Below are 21283 nucleotides of genomic sequence, written 5' to 3' on the forward strand. Positions count from 1 at the left end.
TGAAAACTCCACAGGTGCATACATCGTGCAGTCAGGATTGAGAACCTCGGCTCTGTGTGAAGTACACAGTAATCTTGCCAACCCACCATGATGTGTTTAGCTAAACCTACAAAGCTTGGATAGGAAATTATCAATCAAAATAAAAAACCATCAACCCAGCAGGAAAGAAAATTTGCAAACCTAGAGTACTTACAGGCAGGAGCAAATAGAGGATGATGCATTTCCTCAGACCCGAATGTAGCAGATCCCAGCACAGCACTTCACAGCAATATCCCCAAAATACCTGGAGTCCACTCCATAAACAAAGCAGGTCTGTGAATGCCGTTTTGCTTGACAGACCCACAGCATCCTTGATTTGTAGCCATAAGCCATAAGCCCACACGTGTTTGAAGGTAATTAAGTCTGGAGCCCACCTGTTCACCCAGGAAGGCAAAATCTTGGTACAAAGGCTGGGAATGTTGGCAGAGGCCTCTAGAAGTGGGGTGTCTCTCCTGTGGCTCATTGTAACCCTGTGTCTTCTCCCCGCAGGGCAAGGCCAGTTGTCACTGTAGACGCCCAGCTTTTGCTGCACCCAATGATTATCAATCTGGAAAATAAAACATGCCAGATTCCAGAGTCTTTGTCATCTGTGGCCTGGTGAGTTAGTCTGGTGTTTCTCAAACTCTGATGCGGATTCAAATCACCTGGGCTTCTCGTGGTAATCCAGCTTCTGGGGTGGGGCCTGGGACTTTGTAGTTCTGAGAAACTCCAATCAAGTGTGCATCCAATTTAAGTAACAAAGAGTTAGTCTTTCTGAATGGAGAAGGAAAATGTGAGATCTATATATATACATAGACCTCACACACACACGCACACACACATATAGCGAGAGAGAGATAAAATATTACTATATATATTACTATACAATATTACAACATATACAATATATTGCTCTGTCCTACATACACACACACACTAGAATATTACATAACCCCCCAAAAAGATGAGATCTTGCCATTTGAGGCAACATGAATGGACCTGGAGGGTATCATGCTAAGTTAAATAAGTCAGACTAGGAAAGACAAATACCATATGATTCTACTCATAAATGGAATCTAAAAAAAATTGAATAAACAAAAAGAATCTACATACAGAGAACAAACTAGTGGTTGCCAGAGGGGATGGGGATGGGGGTTGGACAAAATGGGTGAAGGCGAGAGGGAGACACAGTCTCCCAATTATGAAATGAGTAAGTACCAGGAATAAAAGCAGAACATGAGGAACGCAGTCAGTGACATTATAGTAACAATGTAATGGGACAGATGGTAGCTATACTTTGTGGTGACCATAGCATGATGTGTATACTCGTCAAAGCACTAAGTTGTATACCTGAAGCTAATGTAATGTGTCAACTACACTCTGAAATTTTTTTTAAGATAACAATATTCAGAGAGATGGAAGATGTAAGCAGGTATGATGGCTATAATGGCAGCAATATTTCTCAATGTCATAGAAGAAAAGCACAAATACAGAAAGGAAGAAAACTAGAGTATTTCTTGTGGTTCTAATCTAGAGTGGGAGGCATGAATGCACACATGGTTTTCAATATATAGAGACAGAAAGAAATATAGATATAGACAAAAAACAGTTAGTCTTTCAAAAAAAAAGAGAAGGATCTTTTTACATGATGCTGATCTTTTGTTGTTAACTAATCACTTGAGGCTACTTCTCCAATCTATAGGCTCCAGGTAAGAGAAGAAGCATAAAAACATTTGGGGCAATTTCCAATAAAACAAATCTGGGAGATCTCTTTTCGATTCTTGGCATGCTAAAATAAATATTAACCAAAATGAAAATATATGGATACCCCCTCTCAGACATTTTTTTTAATAGTCAGACTTCAGTTAAGTCACTTGGTTTCCTGCACTGTGAAAACATATGTCAGTTTTACAATTTAGAGTACATAATCAGACAAAAAGTACACATTATTAAAATAGGAATTTTAGGGGCACTTGGATGGCTCAGTCTGTTAAGCGTCTACCTTCTGCTCAGGTCATGATCCCAGGATCCTGAGATCAAGTCTCACATCAGGCTCCCTGCTCATGAGAAGCCTGCTTCTCCCTCTCTCTGCCACTCCCCCTGCTTGTGCTCTCTCTTGCTCTCTCACTCTCTCTGACAAATAAATAAATAAAATCTTTTTTAAAAATAGCAATTTTGTGCTCACAACTCTATTGTTGTGGCCCTGATCTCATTATCAGGAATATTAGTAGAATTACAGTTCCTTTGGTGGACAGTAGGAGGAAACCATCTATATCTATATCACTTCTCAAAGTGTTGCCTCTCAATCTTGCTAGTCATCTAAAGGAACTACAAATGGAACTCGATTGTAACACAGCTTGAGAATATGCGACTTTGTTTCTCAATATGGAGGTCCTCAAGAGTCAGAAGTCTGTGGTATTGGGTAATGCCAACAGGGTATATCCTCTAGAAAATCAACAAATCCTCGGAGTGTTTGAGATTTGCCCTCATTTTCCATAAGGTGTGGTCTAATTCAGACAGTATGTTCAGTTCCAAAGAATGTCAGAATGCAGAACCAACCAGTCTTGACCTAGAGAGCTTAGTTCCAACCAAGCTCAATGTGTTGTTGATGGTCTTTTGACAAGAGTCAAAAGCTTCAAATGCTGGAGTCAAAGCCTTCATGGGTGGAGGTCGAGCGGGCGGGGAGGGGGGGGTGAGGAGGACCCTGAAGAAATGTAGAAAAAACGTCCTTAGCTGGGTGCTCCCTGATTCATTCTGGGAGGCGTGCCCTCTTCTTTACCGGTTTTTGAAAGTAGCTGGGAAAAGTGCCCTGAGCACATTTTTAAATGGTTTAAAACCATAAAGTATTATAATGAAAACCTGATCTGAGAAAATATGTGAAAGAGCCAGCATCTGTCCTTACCCTGGCGTGATTCACTCATTGAAATGAACTGTGGGAGCTACTTGGGCAAGAGTGCTAAGACTTCAGTATTTCCCCAAAGAGTCTAGTGTTCCATGTTCACAATTGAATGGACCCCAGGCTGGAGTTTTTTGAGCATCTGGGTGTGGCAGGCTCTGACATCAAGTGCTATTTTGAACTAGATCATTATTTCGAAGGATTTGTAGGGTTATTTTTTTAAAATAAAATATAAGTATTTTTAATTGACATGGGTCTGTTTGTTTTTATAGGAAGAGTATTACTTTGTTACAAAAAAAAAAGTGTTTTCCCTTATTGCATTAAATCATATTATTACAGTAAGATGGAATTTGTTATGTGGGCAAATGAATAAATATATGTCTTTATGATTATTTATTCCACTCTATTGCATGCATTCTCTGAGAAACATTTCATTTCCACGCGCAAAAATTTGGAATTAATAGAGGCTCAGGGTACTTGAAGATGAAAGTTAAGAGCCGGCTCAGTCTAGAATGTGTTTCTCTGATAGTTTTTATTTTAGGAATTTAGGTCAGTGTTTCCAAAATGATTGATGGGCAGTTGTCGGTTTGCTTTCTTAGAGTTTTTGTCTGTATTTGATATAACCTTATATTCTACATCTGAAAACTATTTAAGTGAACCCTAACTGGAAAATAGTTCTTCACGTTTATCAGTGTGAATTTCTGTGACTTTCAAATAGCTGTGTAGTTTTATAAAGTATCTGCTACTAGCATTTCCAAATTAGAAAAAATAAAAAATAAAACCGGCACAGTAAATATTAACATTGTTATTAATCAATTAGAAAAATAAAAAGTATTTAGTAAGATATTTCATTTGATAAATATGAAAGACCTTCATTATCCATTTTCAAATTTAAGAATACCTTTTTGCATAAAGTAGTATGCCTAACTCTATGCAAAATATTTGCTGTCACTGAAATTGAATTAAATTGCTTAGATTGAGAAATGAGAGGTGCCTGGCTGGCTCAGAGAAGCATGCAACTCCTGATCTCGAGATCGTGAGTTCAAGCCCCACGTTGGATGTGGAGATTATTACTTAAAATAAATAAGTAAACTTTTAAAAAAATGAATTGCCTTGTAGTTTTAAATCTTGTTTCACATCTACCTCACTCTCCTGCATGGCTATGCACACTGCTATATCACAGTATCATTATCCCAACTGCGCATTGAGTCAGGGCTGGTGTTGGAGGATTTGTCATGTACTGTCCTGCCTTCTGATGTATTAGAAACACTATAGACAAACATTCTATAACCTCCTTTACTGTTTATGTGATGAGGGCTCTGGGTTGATTTAATGTTTTTGTTCCAATCAGACCTATTCAGACTAATGTACCATATTGAATATGATCATAAATTCAAGTTTGCAATTTTAACTCTACTTGGAGATCACAGCTCTCCCTGACAACTCAAGTGTACTTCATAATTAAATATATACCTGAGTGGACCTAATTCTCTGATATACAAAACACATAATGAATATATGTCTGTGTTTATGTAAAATATATGTTTTGCTAAAATCAGAGTGAATATTTCAACAAAAATACTAATTCAAAAAGACATAGGCACCCCTATGTTTACTGCAACATTATTGACAATAGCCAAGATATGGAAGTAACCCAAGTGTCCATCAATAGATGAATGGGTAAGAAAGATATGATATATATATTTACAGTGGACTATCACCCAGCCATAGAGAAGAATGAGATTTTTGCAACAGTATGGATGGGCCTAGAGGGTATTATGCTAAGTTATTATAAATCAGACAGAGAAAGAAAAATATTATGATCTTACTTATATGTGGAATCTAAAAAACAAAACAAATGAGTAAACAAAAAACCAGAAACGGACTCATACAGATAACAAACAGGTGGTTGGCAGAGAGAAGAGGGGTAGAGAGGTGAAAGAGACGAAGGGGATTAAGAGGTATACAGACTTCCATTTATAAAATAAATAAGTCACAGTGATGAAAAGGACATCATAGGGAATAGAGCCAATAATTTTGTTATAACTTTGTATGGTGACAGATGGTAACTACACTTATCATGGTGGGCATCGAGTAATGTATAGAGTTGTCAAATCATTGTGTTGTTCACCTGAAACAAATATAACATTATACATCAAATATACTTCAATAATTAAAATTTTCTTAATAATGTTTTATTTATCATAACTTGATAACATTTTTTGATATCTGATAGGACTATGTCTTTTTTTTTTTTTAAGTAGGCTCCCCACCCAATGTGGAGCTTGAACTCAGGACCCCAAGATCAAGAGTCGTGTGCTCTACAGACTGAACTAGCCAGGCACCCCAATAATAACAATTTTCTTTAAAAGAGTTAATATTTTGGCCCACTACTATAAAATGTTGAGGTTTTCCTTTTAGATCAGAGCCTTCTACATGGCAACTCTTTTCTGTGAAAGGACACCTATAAACTGGCAGGTTGAGGTATTGTTATCAATAATTCAGTAAATTGTAGCAGTTATTTTTTTTAATTTTTTATTCATTTATGATAGTCACAGAGAGAGAGCGAGAGAGAGAGAGAGGCAGAGAGAGAAGCAGGCTCCATGCACCGGGAGCCTGATGTGGGATTCGATCCCGGATCTCCAGGATTGCGCCCTGGGCCAGAGGCAGGCGCCAAACCGCTGCGCCACCCAGGGATCCCTGTAGCAGTTATTTTAAACTTGTATGAAAAAAGTTACAGTCATCCCAGTTAATGACATGGAGGTAACAGAGAGGGAGAACTAAGAAAGGAATATAGAACGACACTGACATGTGATTAATATAATTCGCAAGTCTGCTGACATCATTTGTTGATCAAATACCTTCTCACAGGGGATCCTTGGGTGGCTCAGTGGTTTGGCGCCTGCCTTTTGCTCAGGGCGCGATCCTGGGGTCCCGGGATTGAGTCCCATGTCGGGCTCCCTGCATGGGTCCTGCTTCTCCCTCTGCCGTATCTCTGCCTCTCTCTCTCTCTCTCTGTCTATCATGAATAAATAAAATTTTTTAAAAATACCTTCTCACAAAGAAAAAATAATATTCATATTCAGAGCTTTATTTCTTTTTCAAAAACTTCATTGCTTTTGAGTTATTCATGTTAAGCACAATACTGTATATAAAGTTATTTTGATTTACATAAGTTGATAATTTCATCACAAATAGGAATCTATCTTGGAAAAGTTAATGAACTTTGTCTATGATTTTAACACATAACCAAATACTTGCAAAAAAAAAGTTGGGCACAGAAAAAATTTCAATTTTGAAGCCTGACACGCTGCAGAATTTTAAGACAGGGTTAACTATTCATCTTCCTTAAATAATTCTAACTGAAGTAGAATTGAGCTGGTACTTGTGATTTCTCTGGGAAAGTGGTACAAACACTTGTAATAGCAGAGACATCTCAGGAAACTATTGGCTTAATGGCATTTGGCAAATTATTTACCCTAAAGGGAGACATTTACTGAGGTCACGGTAGACAGATGAGTCCCAGATGTGACACAGTTTCATTATATTTCACACAGGAAGCTGACACATAATTAACGTATGATTAGGGATTACTTACAGCTTTTGGATGCAATAGAAATATTAAAATCATACTATAGTATTTTATCAGTAAAATCATTAAGACTGTCATTAAATCATAGTTAAGTATTTTCTAAAATTTTAATTTCCTAGAAATGTGAAAAAGCCCCATCTTGAATGCTGGCTGTTAGGGCTTGACATTTTTCAGGAGGGATGTGAGCACATTCTGCAAAGCCAGGCAGAGACAAGTGACCCATTCTCATTTCCTCTTTGGCCACAGAACAGGTCCAAGCACAGGTCATCCTACCAGCTGCAGCAGACACCTCTCTGGATTGAGTTTAGGTCATGTTCTAGGCAAAACTATAAAATGTTTCTTGTGCATGTCCACCATCTTTTAATTGTGTCTACGCACCATATCACGGTGCCCACCCAGCTTGAGACAGCCACGCTAAGCTTCTTCTGTTCTTTCTACCCCCCTGCCCTCATGAAGTGTCTACGCCTCTAATTGTACCCACACCAGCAAGTTACCATCAGGTTCCCTTCTCTTCCTAAGCCAAGTAGGGATGTGCTTTAATCATCCCATGGTGCTCCATGCCTCTTAGGGTGAAATCCAAACTCTTTAATGTAGCTTTCAAAGCCTCATTCCCACAGATCAACCCAACCAGCCTTGCCTCCTTGCACTTCCCCACCTTGCTCTCACCCCCCAACCATACTGAATTTCTGTGGGTTCCTCAAATGGAGTCATGTTCTTGATCATCTCCAGGCTCTACCGCTAGCTGTTTCCCTGCTGTACTGCCTACTTCTTCCCTAACACAAGGCCAATATTCATATGTATTTATGGAATAAAAGCAACGAGTAATCAATTAATTAAGTCTTAACCCATTGGTTAATTCAGTTAACTTGTGGTTAACTTCCTCTGTATTAATATTACCTGTCTTAATTGTATAGTGTTGTGGTCAACTGGTGAGATAGATAAATATTATAAATATATGTATATTTAGTTGTGTGTGTGGATAATGAGAAGTACAGAGGAAAAATGATGTATTCAATTTATTTTGGGTGAGATAAAGATTGCTACTTCAGATACAAAACTTTACTAACCAATATATTATTGACTGTTATTTTCCATAGCTTCTCTTTAAGCGTATGTGCATCTGTAACAGGCCAGAGCATTTCAAATACAATAGGTGAGCACATTTTCATTTTTATGCTCCTATAATATACCAAGAAAAGTTAGCAGTAAGCGTTTCTCGGCACAGACCACATAAAACTTTGAAAGAGCCCCCCTTTTTTTAATATTAAGATTTCTATGGTATATAATGGAAACTTCTACATAACTATTACTTGAATGGTTGGCATTAAGATTGTCTGCAAAAACAAATATAATAGTTGGGTAGGGGGTGGAAATGACTTTGTCAAACCTTTACAAAACAAGTTTCTCGGCTTGGAGAGTATTTCATAAAACTTCCTTTCAGCTCGTCTATTGTTTTTGATCCCAGCTATGAAAACAATGTTTTCTGAGTAAGCAAGTTGAACTAGAAATTCATTCTAGCACTGCATTCACTGAATACTTTGCCTTTCCTGATGATATTTGCTCTATTTCTGTCCCTAGGCCTGACTGCCGAGGTGCACTTGGACTCCCTGAAACAAAAAGGAGCCGTGAAACGCACGCTCTTCCTTGACAACCATGAGTCACATCTCATTTTCCCCCTCACCATAAAGCGGCAGAGATCCCTCCAATGCCAGGATTTTGTCGTTTACCTTAGAGTAAGCGTTCCAGAATCGCCTTTCTGGCTTCTACCACTCAGATTCAAATTCCAACCATTTTTCCCTGTTGAACCACAAAGACCCACATCAATTTTCCCTTCATAGGCGGAAACTTTACCATAAGGCCACACGCTCCATTCTTGAGCTCCGAGGCAGCTGACCTGATGGAGCGTGGCTGTTCATCCCCAAGGCTCCTTTCTGTTTTGCACACTATCCTGATAATAGTCCTCACTCAGGTGGTTTTCATTTCTCACTGCCTCCCTCCCCAGAAAAACCATAAACGTTAAACGCAAGTTATTTGAATTTTTCTCCTACGTGAGTATGTTCGGCCAGATGTTATCAATGTGCGTTTCAGAGCCAACTCAGGAAAACGTTTAGGCATCCAATACTTTTATTGAAAGCAATTTATGATTATATTCTTTTAAAGAAGTGTATATTTACAGTAACTCCGAAGGCTACCATGAAATAAAAGAGCCAAAGTATTTTTAACACTATTACTCCAGCTTCTTAGCAGTTGTGGGGTTATCTCTCGCTCGCTCGCTTTGTCTCCTCCCTTAATGGGCTTAGTGAGGGAGTGAGAGAACCCACTGAGGGCAGAGTTCAGAGACACATTCTAGAATGAAAAGCTGGGCACATACCCCTTGAGTCTCATTATGCCTGTGACTGGCACACATCTGAAGGTGGCACTCGTGCTGCATGGCCTAAGGTATAACTGTGTGCTCCAGGGCCTTTGTTTATGCCACCCGCTCAACTCTGAAGGGGTTCTCTTTTATTTTCTGAGGAAACTTCAAGTGTGCTAAAGATGTCCTGAAGTTCATGCAAGCTTAAAGAGATGACAAGAGGAGGAGAACCAAGATGTGTCCTCCCCACCCGCCTGGAGCCCAAGAGCACTCATAAACACTGCTGACCTCACAAAAACAAAAGTCCCAATTCACAAAACTCTCCATGCCATTTGTTATATATATATATTTTTTTTTCATTGCAATTTGACCAATCTGTGTGAGAACCTGAAGATTGCCTCCAGAAGCATTTATTTCGATGAAACCCCAGCTATAAACAAGATCATCCCCGAACATGTGCTAATTAAGCTGGCTACCATCTCCCCCACGAATCAGCATGTACCTGGGCCCGCTGCCATGATAGTCCCTGATCAGTTCCACTGGCTAAAGTCAAATGTCGCCTGCCTTTCACAGACTAACATCTTGTAGCTATTTCCCAGAGCCTTCCTTGAGTGTGTGATTATTTTCCCTAGGATGAAACTGAATTCCGAGATAAATTATCTCCAATCAACATTAGTTTGAATTACAGTTTGGACGAATCCACCTTTAAAGAAGGCCTGGAAGTGAAACCAATATTGAATTACTACAGGGAAAACACTGTTACCCAACAGGTAGGTCGCTGGCAGTCTTTGATGGTTGATTCTCAGGCCTCGAGCATCACTCCTGTGACCTTCAGACCAAATCTAGCCTCTTTTGTTTTCATTCCTGCACATAAACTCATGACACTGGGGAGACTTTCCCAACGTGTTTCCTGAAACACTGCATTATTGTGTTTTCAGAAGCCCTTCTCCTTGTGCAATGAGATTTAGTTTGTTCAAAATGTGGCTGTGATGGAAGCAAGATAGCCCATGATCCTCAAAACGCTGCCAGAGTGTTTATAGACATTTCAGGATGAATTGGAATCGGGCTGTTATGTCAATGAGGTTGTATTGGGAGATCACTGCCTCACATAGGGTTTCTAGCTGGGCACAATCACACTGAGTGAAATGAAAAGCTTTGGTTTAATTTGTGGAATCGTTCATACATTTCAAGAAAGAGGATATGATTCAGGTTTACCCAGATTATTCCTGATGCCTGTTTGCACAACACAGGCTCACATCCTGGTGGACTGTGGAGAAGACAACATGTGCATTCCTGACTTGAAGCTCTCAGCTAGACCGTAAGTTTAAATAAATAAACTTCAACGCTTTATCTAATGGAATACAGGTGTTTATTTAAAGCTTCTCTGGAGAAAGTATACACTTTCAACTACTACAAAAAAAAAAAAAAAAAAACACTCTGCATGAAATTCTTGAGTTTGGCTATGCTTTGGGTTAGCCTGGGTCTTGGGTCAGTTCTTTGTCGCCGGTGTCAAGTGACACACCCTAAGATTTTGCCTGGGCTGTTTCATCTTTCAGCACAAGTGGGGAAAAACATTTTTTTGTTCAAAATGAACCCATCTGGAGGGTGACTCAGGTTGTGTGTACTTGCGTCAGTCCTATGAACAGCGGACTCAGGCTGGTTCTATCTATGCCTTACCCAAATTACGACTCAAAAGCATCCTTAAAATTGTCAAAATGAAATCAATTTTAACTTGCTAAAAAAAAAAAATTAGTGGCACTCTGTGGAGTAAAGCAGAAGTGTCCCAAAATCACATTAAGAATCAAAGTGCAGGATCCCTGGGTGGCTCAGTGGTTTAGCGCCTGCCTTCAGCCCAGGGCATAATCCTGGAGACCCCAGATCGAGTCTCACATCGGGCTCCCTGTGTGGGGCCTGCTTCTCCCTCTGCCTGTGTCTCTGCCTCTGTGTGTGTGTGTGTGTGTGTGTCTGTCTCATGGATAAATAAATAAAAATTTTTTAAAAATTCAAAGTGCTTCAGGGCACCTGGGTGGCTCAGTTGGGGAAGCATCTGCCTTCAGCTCAGGTCATGATCTCAGGGTCCTGGGATCAAGCCCCGTTTGGCCCCTGGTCCGTGAGGAGTCTCCTTATTTCTCTTCCTCTGCCCCTCCCCCTGCTCATGCTTTCTCTCTCTCTTTCTCTGTCTCTGAATAAATAAAAAGTCTTCAAAAAAAAAAAAAAAAGAATCAAAGTGCTTCCCAGTTGCCTCTAATGGAGAATCACCAGTCCAGCACTGGTAAGTGCACTGCATTTTATTATGGAAAGAAATGAGACCATGATGTAAAACATCCTCTGTGGGGGAAAAGGAGATTCATGCTCCTCACCCCCCAGCACACACCCCCAAGGCCTATCCCCCCATCAGTGCTTGGAATTGCTTGGCAACGTTGCAGGGGATTTTTTTCCCCCAAACTTCACAATTTAGCCAGTGTCCTAAGCAATAAGCTTTGACTAAGAGTCAAAGTGGCAAAAGTCATTTGCAAATGTTGGTTCAGTTTGAGGTTTGGAGAGAATTAAATTTCCTCAAAATCCTCAGTCAGCTATTTGAGATCTTATTTTATTTTGCCTCTTTCTTCCCTCTTACCGTTCACTTGCCACGTGTGCACACATGCACGCACACACACACACACACCATTCATTTCTAAACCATCTCCCTTCTCTCCCACCACTCCTCTTCTTCCTGCGGGGTGTGTGCAGTGATGTGGGGAGCTGCCTCCTTCTGGCTTGTGAGATAACTGTCAAATTTCCTGGAATTTTTGGTGGCAGATGGTTAAGTATGTCAGTAGCCTCCACAGTGGGAGGATTTACACCACTGGAATCAGCAAGTGCTACAAACTGGTACTCCCTTTTTTTTTTTTTTTTTTTTTTGAGAATACATTGTCAAATATTACCAGCACATCACTGGATGTTGTCCTGCCCTGCCCACACTGATGTGGTTCTCTGGGCTCTTCTCACCACCCTCTCATGGCAAACCATCTTCTTGTCCAAGCCTTATATTCCCACATCTTCCTTCTTTCCTCCCAAGTCTTTAAATAAAGTATCAGTGAATCCAGAGAAGTATGGCACCTAACACTCCTTTTAAACTGCATTTTTAGAGATAAGCATCAGGTCATCATTGGAGATGAAAACCATCTTACGCTCATAATCAATGCAAGAAATGAAGGAGAAGGTGCCTACGAAGCTGAACTCTTTGTGATGATACCAGAAGAGGCAGATTATGTTGGGATTGAACGCAGCAACAAGGTAATACCTTGCAAATTATTCAAAGTAGGAAAAGAGCTAGTTGTATATTTGAAGTTAAATTGATGTTAAGTAGAGCCATCTTAGCTGAGACTTTCTTCCCAAATAAAGGAGGACATAAAGGCACCTTTGGTAATCATAATAGCAATGAGCCAGGAAGGAGGAGGGGGGGGTGTCTTAAGCAGTGTTCATGTCTTTCTTGGCCATAGAGCAGATAAATTGGCCAAAGATTGAGAGCTGAAGCAAGGAAGAGAATACAGCTGGCTCAGAGGAGAAACTCACTAATGCCATCTATCAGCTTGATTCCCCTGCTAACTCCCACCCTCACAGGCCCTTTTCAAGCCTTTGTTTTTAGTTCCTTTAGGTCCCGGAAGGTCTGGTTTTCATTATTGCTTACGGAGGAAGCTTATGGACTCTGACCAGTCCCAGCTGAGCGCTGATAACAGCCTAGACAGGCACTGGAAAGGAAACACGTTCATTTTGCTTCCTTCGTGGTCCACCGTTTTGGGACCAGGACCAAGAAAAGCCAGGTCTTCGTCATTTGTCGGTTGGGCAGTGCCACCATTTATTAAACTGACACTGATGTTTTGTTTGTTTGTTTTTAATAATCTTTCCTTTCCTTATCAGACCATGAATCTTCCCACTCAGGGTATCCTTAGGTTCTGCTGTGTTTTTAATCACTTGGTCCAAAAAGCCATTATAAGTATATGGCAGGATAACAGAGAGAATCCCTTGTCTTCAGAAATGTACAGTCAAGGGTGGAGACCTAGCCTACCACTCTTTCCTGGCCATCACTGCACCTCACACAGAACCAGGCATAATGTTCTTTGAATGACTCAATACTCCAGTGAAAAATATTTCCTCTACAGAAATGTTAGCAAATTGTTGTGATGTTGTTATGTTATAGGCATTGAAAAACATAAGGAATATAAAATTCTCTACTCAAACCTCTAGTCTTGTGGTTTATGTTCTGGCTAAATTATCTTCTTAGTAAAAAAATAAATTCAGGTGAGTAATAATCGTGTATCTTTGACAGTCATAAAATCATGATTTCCTGTTGCAGAAATTTATAGAAAAGTATCACTATACACGCTCACATGCAAATACAATATAAACAAACAAAAAAAGTTCAAGTGTGTTATTTTAGAAAAAATTCCAAGGCTCCACTCATATTTTCACTTGATTCTTTCACGTCAGTCCACCCCTGACTTTGTTAAACAAAGCATCTATTCTAAAGTGTTCTTGTAGCAAAACATCCAGTGTACTGTTCGCTTTGTTGCATGGAAAATATGGGAGAACCTTTATCACTTCTATCTTTGGCTTTAAACCTCACAACAGACATTATCCATAATCTCAAAGAAGTCCTTAACTAATTTTCTTCCATCAGTTTTTCTTGGGCAGAGATGTAGCTCGGTCTTTGAATTTCACATGACGAAAGCCACGTTCTAATTTATTCTTTGTTTTGAAGCATTTTGAGGTTTGTGTACCTTTTTATTTAAACTCCGTTCAAGGTTTTTTTTTTTTTTTAGACAATTCTCTCCGGGGGAAACATATTAGGATTATCTGATTGTAAATTTTGTTATTCTTTTGTTGAAAACATTCATCTTTTCGAAAATGTAGACGCTGACCTTCTCTTTCTCTGGAAACCTTCACTGAGCCAGACTTCATATTTCCCTTTGGTGGCTTTTTCTAAATTCTTCTAGGAATAAGGGCCAATGTGCTTTATATTATGATTATTATTGATATTATTACTGGTGTAAACAATTTATAATACAAAATTTACCATATTAGCCACTTTTTAAATGTGCAGTTCAGTGGCCCTAGGTACATTTGCACTGTTGTACAATATCCATCATTTGAAATGTGCTGGGTACTGCTCTGAGATCTTATGTGGATTCAATTTACTAATCCTCATAGCAGCCTTATAGAAAAACAGCAAGTCTATCAGTATCCCCACTCTATAGATACGGAGAAATTGAGTAACAGGCCCAAAGGTACACAACTATTATGTAGCAGAACCAAGACTCACACCTCCACTATTAGGTCTAATCCCATGCTCTTAACCACTGATCTACACTGCCTCCCAGAAGCTTTGACCTCACTTCCTTCAGGATGGCGTTTCTGGTGCTGAAATCTAGGTGCATGACTCCCTCTATCACTAAGACTCTCTCCTATCATAAAACTCAAACTGCACTGGTTATGTTTCCATTGCTTGTCACAATTGCTTGTGATGACTTTTTACAGTTGTTATGATCATCGGAAATTCGGTAAGGACAAGGAGTCTTTTTTATCAATGCCTGGTAAACAGCAGGTCCACAGTAAATATTTTTAGTGAATGAATAATATTTTAAGAGCTATAAATGGATTAGAGCAACAGTGTCCCTGGAGCAGCTAAGGAAAATAATCTAGAAATATCTAGAAAAACAATCATTGTTTCTCTCACTCACAGAAAGGAAATAAAGGTTAAAAAAAGAAAAAGGGTGGAGGAGGGAACTGGGGGAAAGAAAAGATCTTTGATTGATGTGAAAAAAGCTATTTCTAGAAAGCTGGAAAAAATGTACATATAACTTTTAACCTTTAGATAAGATAAAAATATTTACTATAGAAACTAAGTCCTTGAGTTATATTCAAAGGACTCACGGACATTTTTAAGAGCTTTTGCTGGTTCTTTTTTGCTGTTTTGAGGACTGAGTTAATAATTTGAACACAAAAGTTCTTTGTACGATTAGGGTTAGTAATAGATCCTTAAGATTTTAAATACATGCTAATTCTACCTTTCAGAAGAAAGAATGTTAACAGCTATTTGAAACTATGTTTCTTAGCTGCTTAGAATACTAACAGGTCACTGGGGTTATTTGGGGAGAGCATTATTAAATTGCCTCCAGATACCAGTCACTCACTCCTTTCTTATGAGTCTAAACAGACTTTTCAGTGGGGGTTGATTACAGGAGGGAGGATTTTATAGTTACTTGGGTTTCTATTTCATTTCAGACTCTTAGAAAGTAGGATGGGCTACTTCTTTTTATCTTCCATTTACTACTTTTTGCCCCACACTACTCCAGGCACTAAGAATAGAACAGACACACACACACAAAAAAAACCCTGTTCCTCTGAAGTTAATTTCCTCAAAGCATATGATTTACTTACAAAATTCTTCACCTGGATGTATTTGTCGTTTTCTTATTGGATCTTATTTTTTCTCAATGAAGTAGGAGGAATGGAATGGAGACTGGTTTCTGAAACTTTTACATGAAAAGTCACATTACTTCCTTTGAAATTTCAGTAGAGCCGACAGATGGACAAATGTTCCTCGTGTTCAGAGAACCCTCTTCCTCGGACCTCTCCTTGGGCAGAAATCCCCAAAAGGTTGCTCCTTTGTGAAAGTCTTCATGTTGCAAGCTTATCTCTGGGAATGAGAGTGACAGGTGGCACTTAGTGGCACTTAGTAAGTTAGAGGGAAATAATGGGTAACATTTGTAGCTATCACCAAAGGTGAAGCAGGGCCATACGGACATTATGTTTTGAAAAATGGAAAGGGGCTCAGGATGGAGAGCAAGGTGTGGATTTTAAAGCAGCTGGGAGTAGTGTGAAAACAAGAGATAGAGCTGGAACAGAGGGAAGGAGTTCAAAGATAAAGCTCCTTTACTTCTCATCTGGTGTAACCTTGAGAACTTGTCCAGGGCATAGTTCTAAGCACCTCTTCAAACTTGAGTTTGATACTTTCTAATGAGAATAAGATATAGGTAGAAGAAGGGAGACATGAAGCACGAGGTAAACATAAAAGTGTTCTCTTCCCATCTTAAGTGTTTAGAGGGTTGAACTAAGATTGGTCGTGTAATCTCAAAATGGGGCCATGGTGTGTAAAAATTTGTGTTCAGAGCAATTCTCTTGCAAAATACTCATTAAGTCGTATGATAGCTTCCACTAATACCTGTCATTTCAGTTTTTGCAAGAATAAATTTGTTCAGTGATATTTACTTATCTGTGATCTTCATGGCCCAAATTTAACAGTAGCAATAATAAAAATAATTCCTAAAATGTTCATTATTTCATGTATTAAGCATTTTCTTCCTCAGTGAAATGTACTAAGTATGTTGACTAAGCCAATTTCTTCCTATAATTAAACTTTGATTTTTTTTTTCTATCAAGTTTCTCTTCTGACTTAACGGTTACACATGAACTCTTGGGCACAGTTGCCCACACAGGTGTTTGAAATCAAGAGAAGCTTCCTGGCCCACACATCGCTTTTGGGACAGGATGTAACTTATTTGCCTACTGAGCTCCATGCTGGTGTTCTTTCCCATTGCAGGGGTTGCGACCACTGAGTTGTGAGTACGAGATGGAAAATATAACCAGGATGGTGGTGTGTGACCTTGGGAACCCTATGGTGGCTGGAACAAATGTAAGAGAAAACCAGAAGACCTTACTAAGTTCTAATTGAATTTTTAAGAGAGCTAATACAAAGCTCCCCAATTAGCACTCAACAATTTAGCACCTGGCAAGTGAAACAAATTAGGCAGGAAATTACCACAGTGGTGGATTTAGCATTATAGCATATCGAGAGTGAGGAATCTGAGGTTAAGAACACAAAAACACGAATACTTTCATATGCTTTTTTCTTTGACTTTACTCTTACATGTCTTTTAGGTGCTACAAATTTGTGAATTTCTTTTTGGTACAGGTTTTTTTCTTGGGATATTTTTTCTTTGAATTTCACTGCAATTTTTTTTGTAATCAGTAAATGACTTAAGAAATGACATCATTAAAGATTTTAGCAAAGGTGATTAAGCTTTTATTTTTGACATATTTCCCGTATGAATATCATTCACAGCATTTCATATTAAAATGTTACCATAATCCAGCTTTTGAGTCAGCTTTACCAGGTCTGTATTTTTCCATGCATTTTAATTGAAGAATAATAAAATTGTAGCAAGAAAAAGAAAGAGTTAATAATGATTTATAATGTGCTTCTGAGAGAATAAGGACATGTTCTTCCTCTCTTTTTCTTTGTTTCCAGATTTAGGAACTTTTCATTCAAGATTACTTGTGGACAATAAGTTTATTTTATTCAATAGCCATTTAAATACATATAGTAACTTCTTATAATAAATACCTCAATAAATATCTCCATAAATAAATATCTCAATAAATAGGTGACCAGGCACTCATTCCTTTTTCAGGTATTGAAAGTGTTAAATCTAAACCAGAGATCATCTAAGATCATTAATAACCAACAGTAATCTTGGAACAAAAATTGGCCACCAGTGATTCTCAAAGTGGAGGGTAAAAATGGCCATGTGGTCTTAACCACAAATGTGTTTATGTGACTGGATGTCAATCCACTTAACCAACAAATAATTTTTGGAAGTCAAGGAAGTAAATTGTTTGTATTCATTTATCTGTGAGGTCTATAGTGGAAGAAACCTAATAGCTTTCTTATCTCACCCCTTAATGCCCTTAAATACATCAAATTTTATTGCATTCTGTTTTGTTATAAAACATTTTGATTTATTTACTTCTTCATTTCGTACTTAAAAAAGTAATCCTCAGATTGTAGTAAAATTCCAAATGTAAGAGCAGTCCTAAATATTAAAAAACATCATAAATCACCAACACCATTTATTTCAGTCCCAACATTTTAAAAAATAGTTGTCAAGTGACTTTTTATTTTAATTTAACAAAACATTCAAGGTAATATTTAGATGTATTTCTTCTGATTTGTGAGGAGTTATGTCACTTTCATATACTATGTGCCAGTAGGATTCATAAAAATGTGTACAATCTCTCAATCAGGAAAACAAAAAAAATAGTGGTTCCACAGAGGCTCTTTAGAATCAGTGCCCAGAGATCTGGTGTTTGATTCTAGTTGAAAACATATGGGTCTTTTATCAATATGAAATTGTCATATCTTTGTTGTGTCTTTGTCCCAAGCTAAATTGTTCTACAATGAAGACCAACATTAGCCAGGCTTCATCATAATATGGCAAGATCCCCATTACTAGAACTATGCAAATAACAGCACACTCTTTCACATTCTTTCAACCATTTGTATTGTGCCCCTTCTATATGCCTGATCCTAAGCTAGAGTCTCACAACCTCAAGATGAAAATATACAATCCCCATTCAATAAGAAACTTGAAATTAGCAACCTTAGAGGTTGAGTGATGGGAAGAGTAGCAAAGGAGAGACAGGGAAAGAGAAAATTTCTGCCTGACCTGGCCTGTGGGACCAGACAGTATGTTGCAGGAGGATCTCTTGTCCTGAGCTTTGAAGAATGAGTAGAACCTCTTCAAGTAGAAAAAGCAGGAAATGTTTAAACAGGTTTCCATAGAAGAGAGAAGTTTATGTGCAAAGTCCTGGAGGTCTGACCAAAAATCGTACATTGTTATTATTAAGGAATTCATTGTGGCTGCGGCATAAGGATGCATAGGTTTAATAATTAGACACTCCTGGGTTTAAATCCCAGCTTTGCCATTTTCAGTGTGATACTTTGGACAAGTCACATTGAAATGGGAGAATTTCTGTGTTTAGAAATGTTTGGAGCAGTGCAACGATATGATGTAAATAAAGCCACTAGGGCAGTACCTGGTGTGCAGCATAATCAGTAAGGGCTAGTAAAATGATGATGAGGGTTTACAATAAAAACAATGATTTATTATTGTTCGTGTTAACATGAGTTTTGAATCACTCATGATTTGATTTGATTCTCATAATATAATGGTCAAGAAAACAGGTTCTGGAGTCAATTTGCAGGAATTTCCACTCCAACTCTACAATTCATTTGCTGTGCTCCTGGAGGAAGGCACTTGATCTCCCTAATCCTCAGATTACTCCTCAATTGTAAAATGTCAGCAATCATAATACCTACCTGTGGGGTGGTTGTCATGATTATGTGAGGCAAGACACATAAGACTTAGCACAGTACATGGGAGAGTAAGTCATATAATTACTTAGCTCTTGTTTTTACTTTCTTATTTATAGTATCATTGCATTTACTTTTCCCAAAGTTTTAAAAATCTGTACTCAAAAAAATAAGCTCAAGTATAAAACTTTGAAAAATAAAGAAAAGTGGAAAAAACAATCCCTACACTCATACCTTAACATAACCATAGGATGTTATTCTGATATATTTTCTTACAATATACCCTCACTCCTGTAATTTTTCCATCGATAAACTTTTAAAACAATAGGTGAAACACATTGTACATACAACTATGTAATCTGTTTCTTTATGGATCATCATTACAATGAAGCATTTTCCACATTTTGCATAGAATTCACAACCATGATTTCAATGGCTACCTAAATGTGCATCAAACACAAGCATTACAGTTTTCCAAATCAATCATCTCTCGTATATTTAGGTTGTTTTTAATTTAGTACATAGGAAGGTGGCCAGAGAAGAGTTCATACAGGGCTAAATGAAGGGAAGAAACCACAATGTAGAGGGACTTGAACTGTCTGGGCCCTGCAATCTTAGTTGCATGATTTCCTCCCAGCAACCCAGGGTGGAATCCGAGAAAAAGACAGCAAGCTAGGGTGGGGATTTGCAAGGATGACTTAAAGAGATTTTTATGCTGCGTATAAAGTCCCTCCCTGTAATAAACTTAGTGTCTTGTGATTTTTTTTCTTCTAGTATTCTCTGGGCCTCCGATTTGCAGTTCCACGTCTTGAGAAAACAAACATGAGCATTAACTTCGATCTCCAAATCAGAAGGTCAGATCTTTGAGTGCCTAAAATTATGGTCAGCTTTCAATATTAGAGAAATCCATAGTGAAACGAATGGCCACTCTCCAAGCTCCTTAACCTTTAAAGGTCTCCTGAAATTAGAACTCAGACTTTCACAGATCATTTTTCCTTTGTTCTCGTTATTTCAGTTTTGTTTTGTTTTGTTTTAGAAAAGAGACCCATTATATGAGCCAAGTTATTTTAGTGAAATTTTGTTCTGGGTACCCTCCCACCCCCATTTACGTCCATTTGTCCTCATTCTGATTCACTTCCCTTCTCCCACTCTCACCAACACCTATACTACATTCCCACCTTGCTCTCAGCTGGTGGTCAGCTAATCCCTGAGGATAAAAATTTTTGCAAAAAACAAAATGGATTATGCATTCGCAATCTTGAAATCCAACTATTCAAGAAATAATGAGTCTCTGACAATTTCACTGTGAGCACTATGGCAGGAAGCTGGTGTGATCATATATTGATTCAGAGCCTTCATTCAGGGCCTTTTCTGGTAACTACAAGCCAAAGCATGTAAGTAGCTGCCACTTTTTTCTAAGACCCTTTTCAGATAAAAGTGTAATTACTACTTCCCTGTCTATTCTGTTTAATACTCCATGGCTGAAAATAATACTTAGTGAGTGGGAAGACTTGTGGGGAACAGTGTACATGAAAGCCCAACTGTGGACTTCAGGCCATTAGCCAGTAATGGGATCAATTTAATGACTGCAGGCCAGTATTAAAAGAAAAAGGAGATTGAATAGAATGGAATGTATCAGAGTCCTTCCTGTTCGTGAAACAATTCAATTAGATAAATATAAATGTGTATAGTAAGACACCCTGTGAAATGTATATATATTTTTTTATAGTCTGCAATTTTAAAAGTTTGAACAACATTGGTATAAATAGCATATGCTCAGTGTGATGAACCCTTATTCTAACTATAACACAACTCTGAAGTCAGTCTCTACAATTTGGTTCTCAAATCCTAGTGTGCAGTGTGGCTTAATCTCTAAACTTACCTTCTGTCCTATAAGAAGTGATTGGAGAGTGCTGACTTTGTGCAATGGATTACTTCTTAACAGCTACTTTGACTCAACGTTTAGGGTTTTTAAAAAATATATAAACTCTATTAAGAATATAGCAGATTTTTTAAATGTACAACCTAGAAGTGCCTGGATGGCATAGTCAGTTAGGCAACTATCTTCGTTTTGGCTCAGGTCCTGATCTCAGGGTCATGAGATCAAGCCCTGAGTTGGGCTCCACACTCAGCATGGAGTCTGCTTGGGATTATCTCTCCCTCTCCCTCTGCCCCTCCCACTCATGCATTCTCTAAAATAAATAAATCGTTAAAAATTAAAAAAAAAAATTTAATCTACAACCCATATCACAAGCCACACCCCCTAAATTTTATGATAGATTTCTAATA

The 21283-nt window shown here is 38.3% G+C and overlaps 1 protein-coding gene across 1 annotated transcript in view; it reads left to right on the forward strand.

Annotated features, from left to right (window-relative positions):
• ITGA8 (integrin subunit alpha 8) overlaps nt 1-21283 on the forward strand; it is a 169479-nt gene that overhangs the window by 94801 nt on the left and 53395 nt on the right. Inside the window, exons 15-22 of the mRNA XM_072825691.1 lie at nt 529-636; nt 7604-7659; nt 8085-8239; nt 9492-9629; nt 10110-10177; nt 11988-12135; nt 16442-16534; nt 19769-19848. Coding sequence (XP_072681792.1) covers nt 529-636; nt 7604-7659; nt 8085-8239; nt 9492-9629; nt 10110-10177; nt 11988-12135; nt 16442-16534; nt 19769-19848 — 846 coding nt within the window. The remainder of the gene's footprint in view (nt 1-528; nt 637-7603; nt 7660-8084; nt 8240-9491; nt 9630-10109; nt 10178-11987; nt 12136-16441; nt 16535-19768; nt 19849-21283) is intronic.

Source organism: Canis lupus, chromosome 5 (assembly GCF_048164855.1).
Source record: "Canis lupus baileyi chromosome 5, mCanLup2.hap1, whole genome shotgun sequence".
NCBI classification, from domain to species: domain Eukaryota; kingdom Metazoa; phylum Chordata; class Mammalia; order Carnivora; family Canidae; genus Canis; species Canis lupus.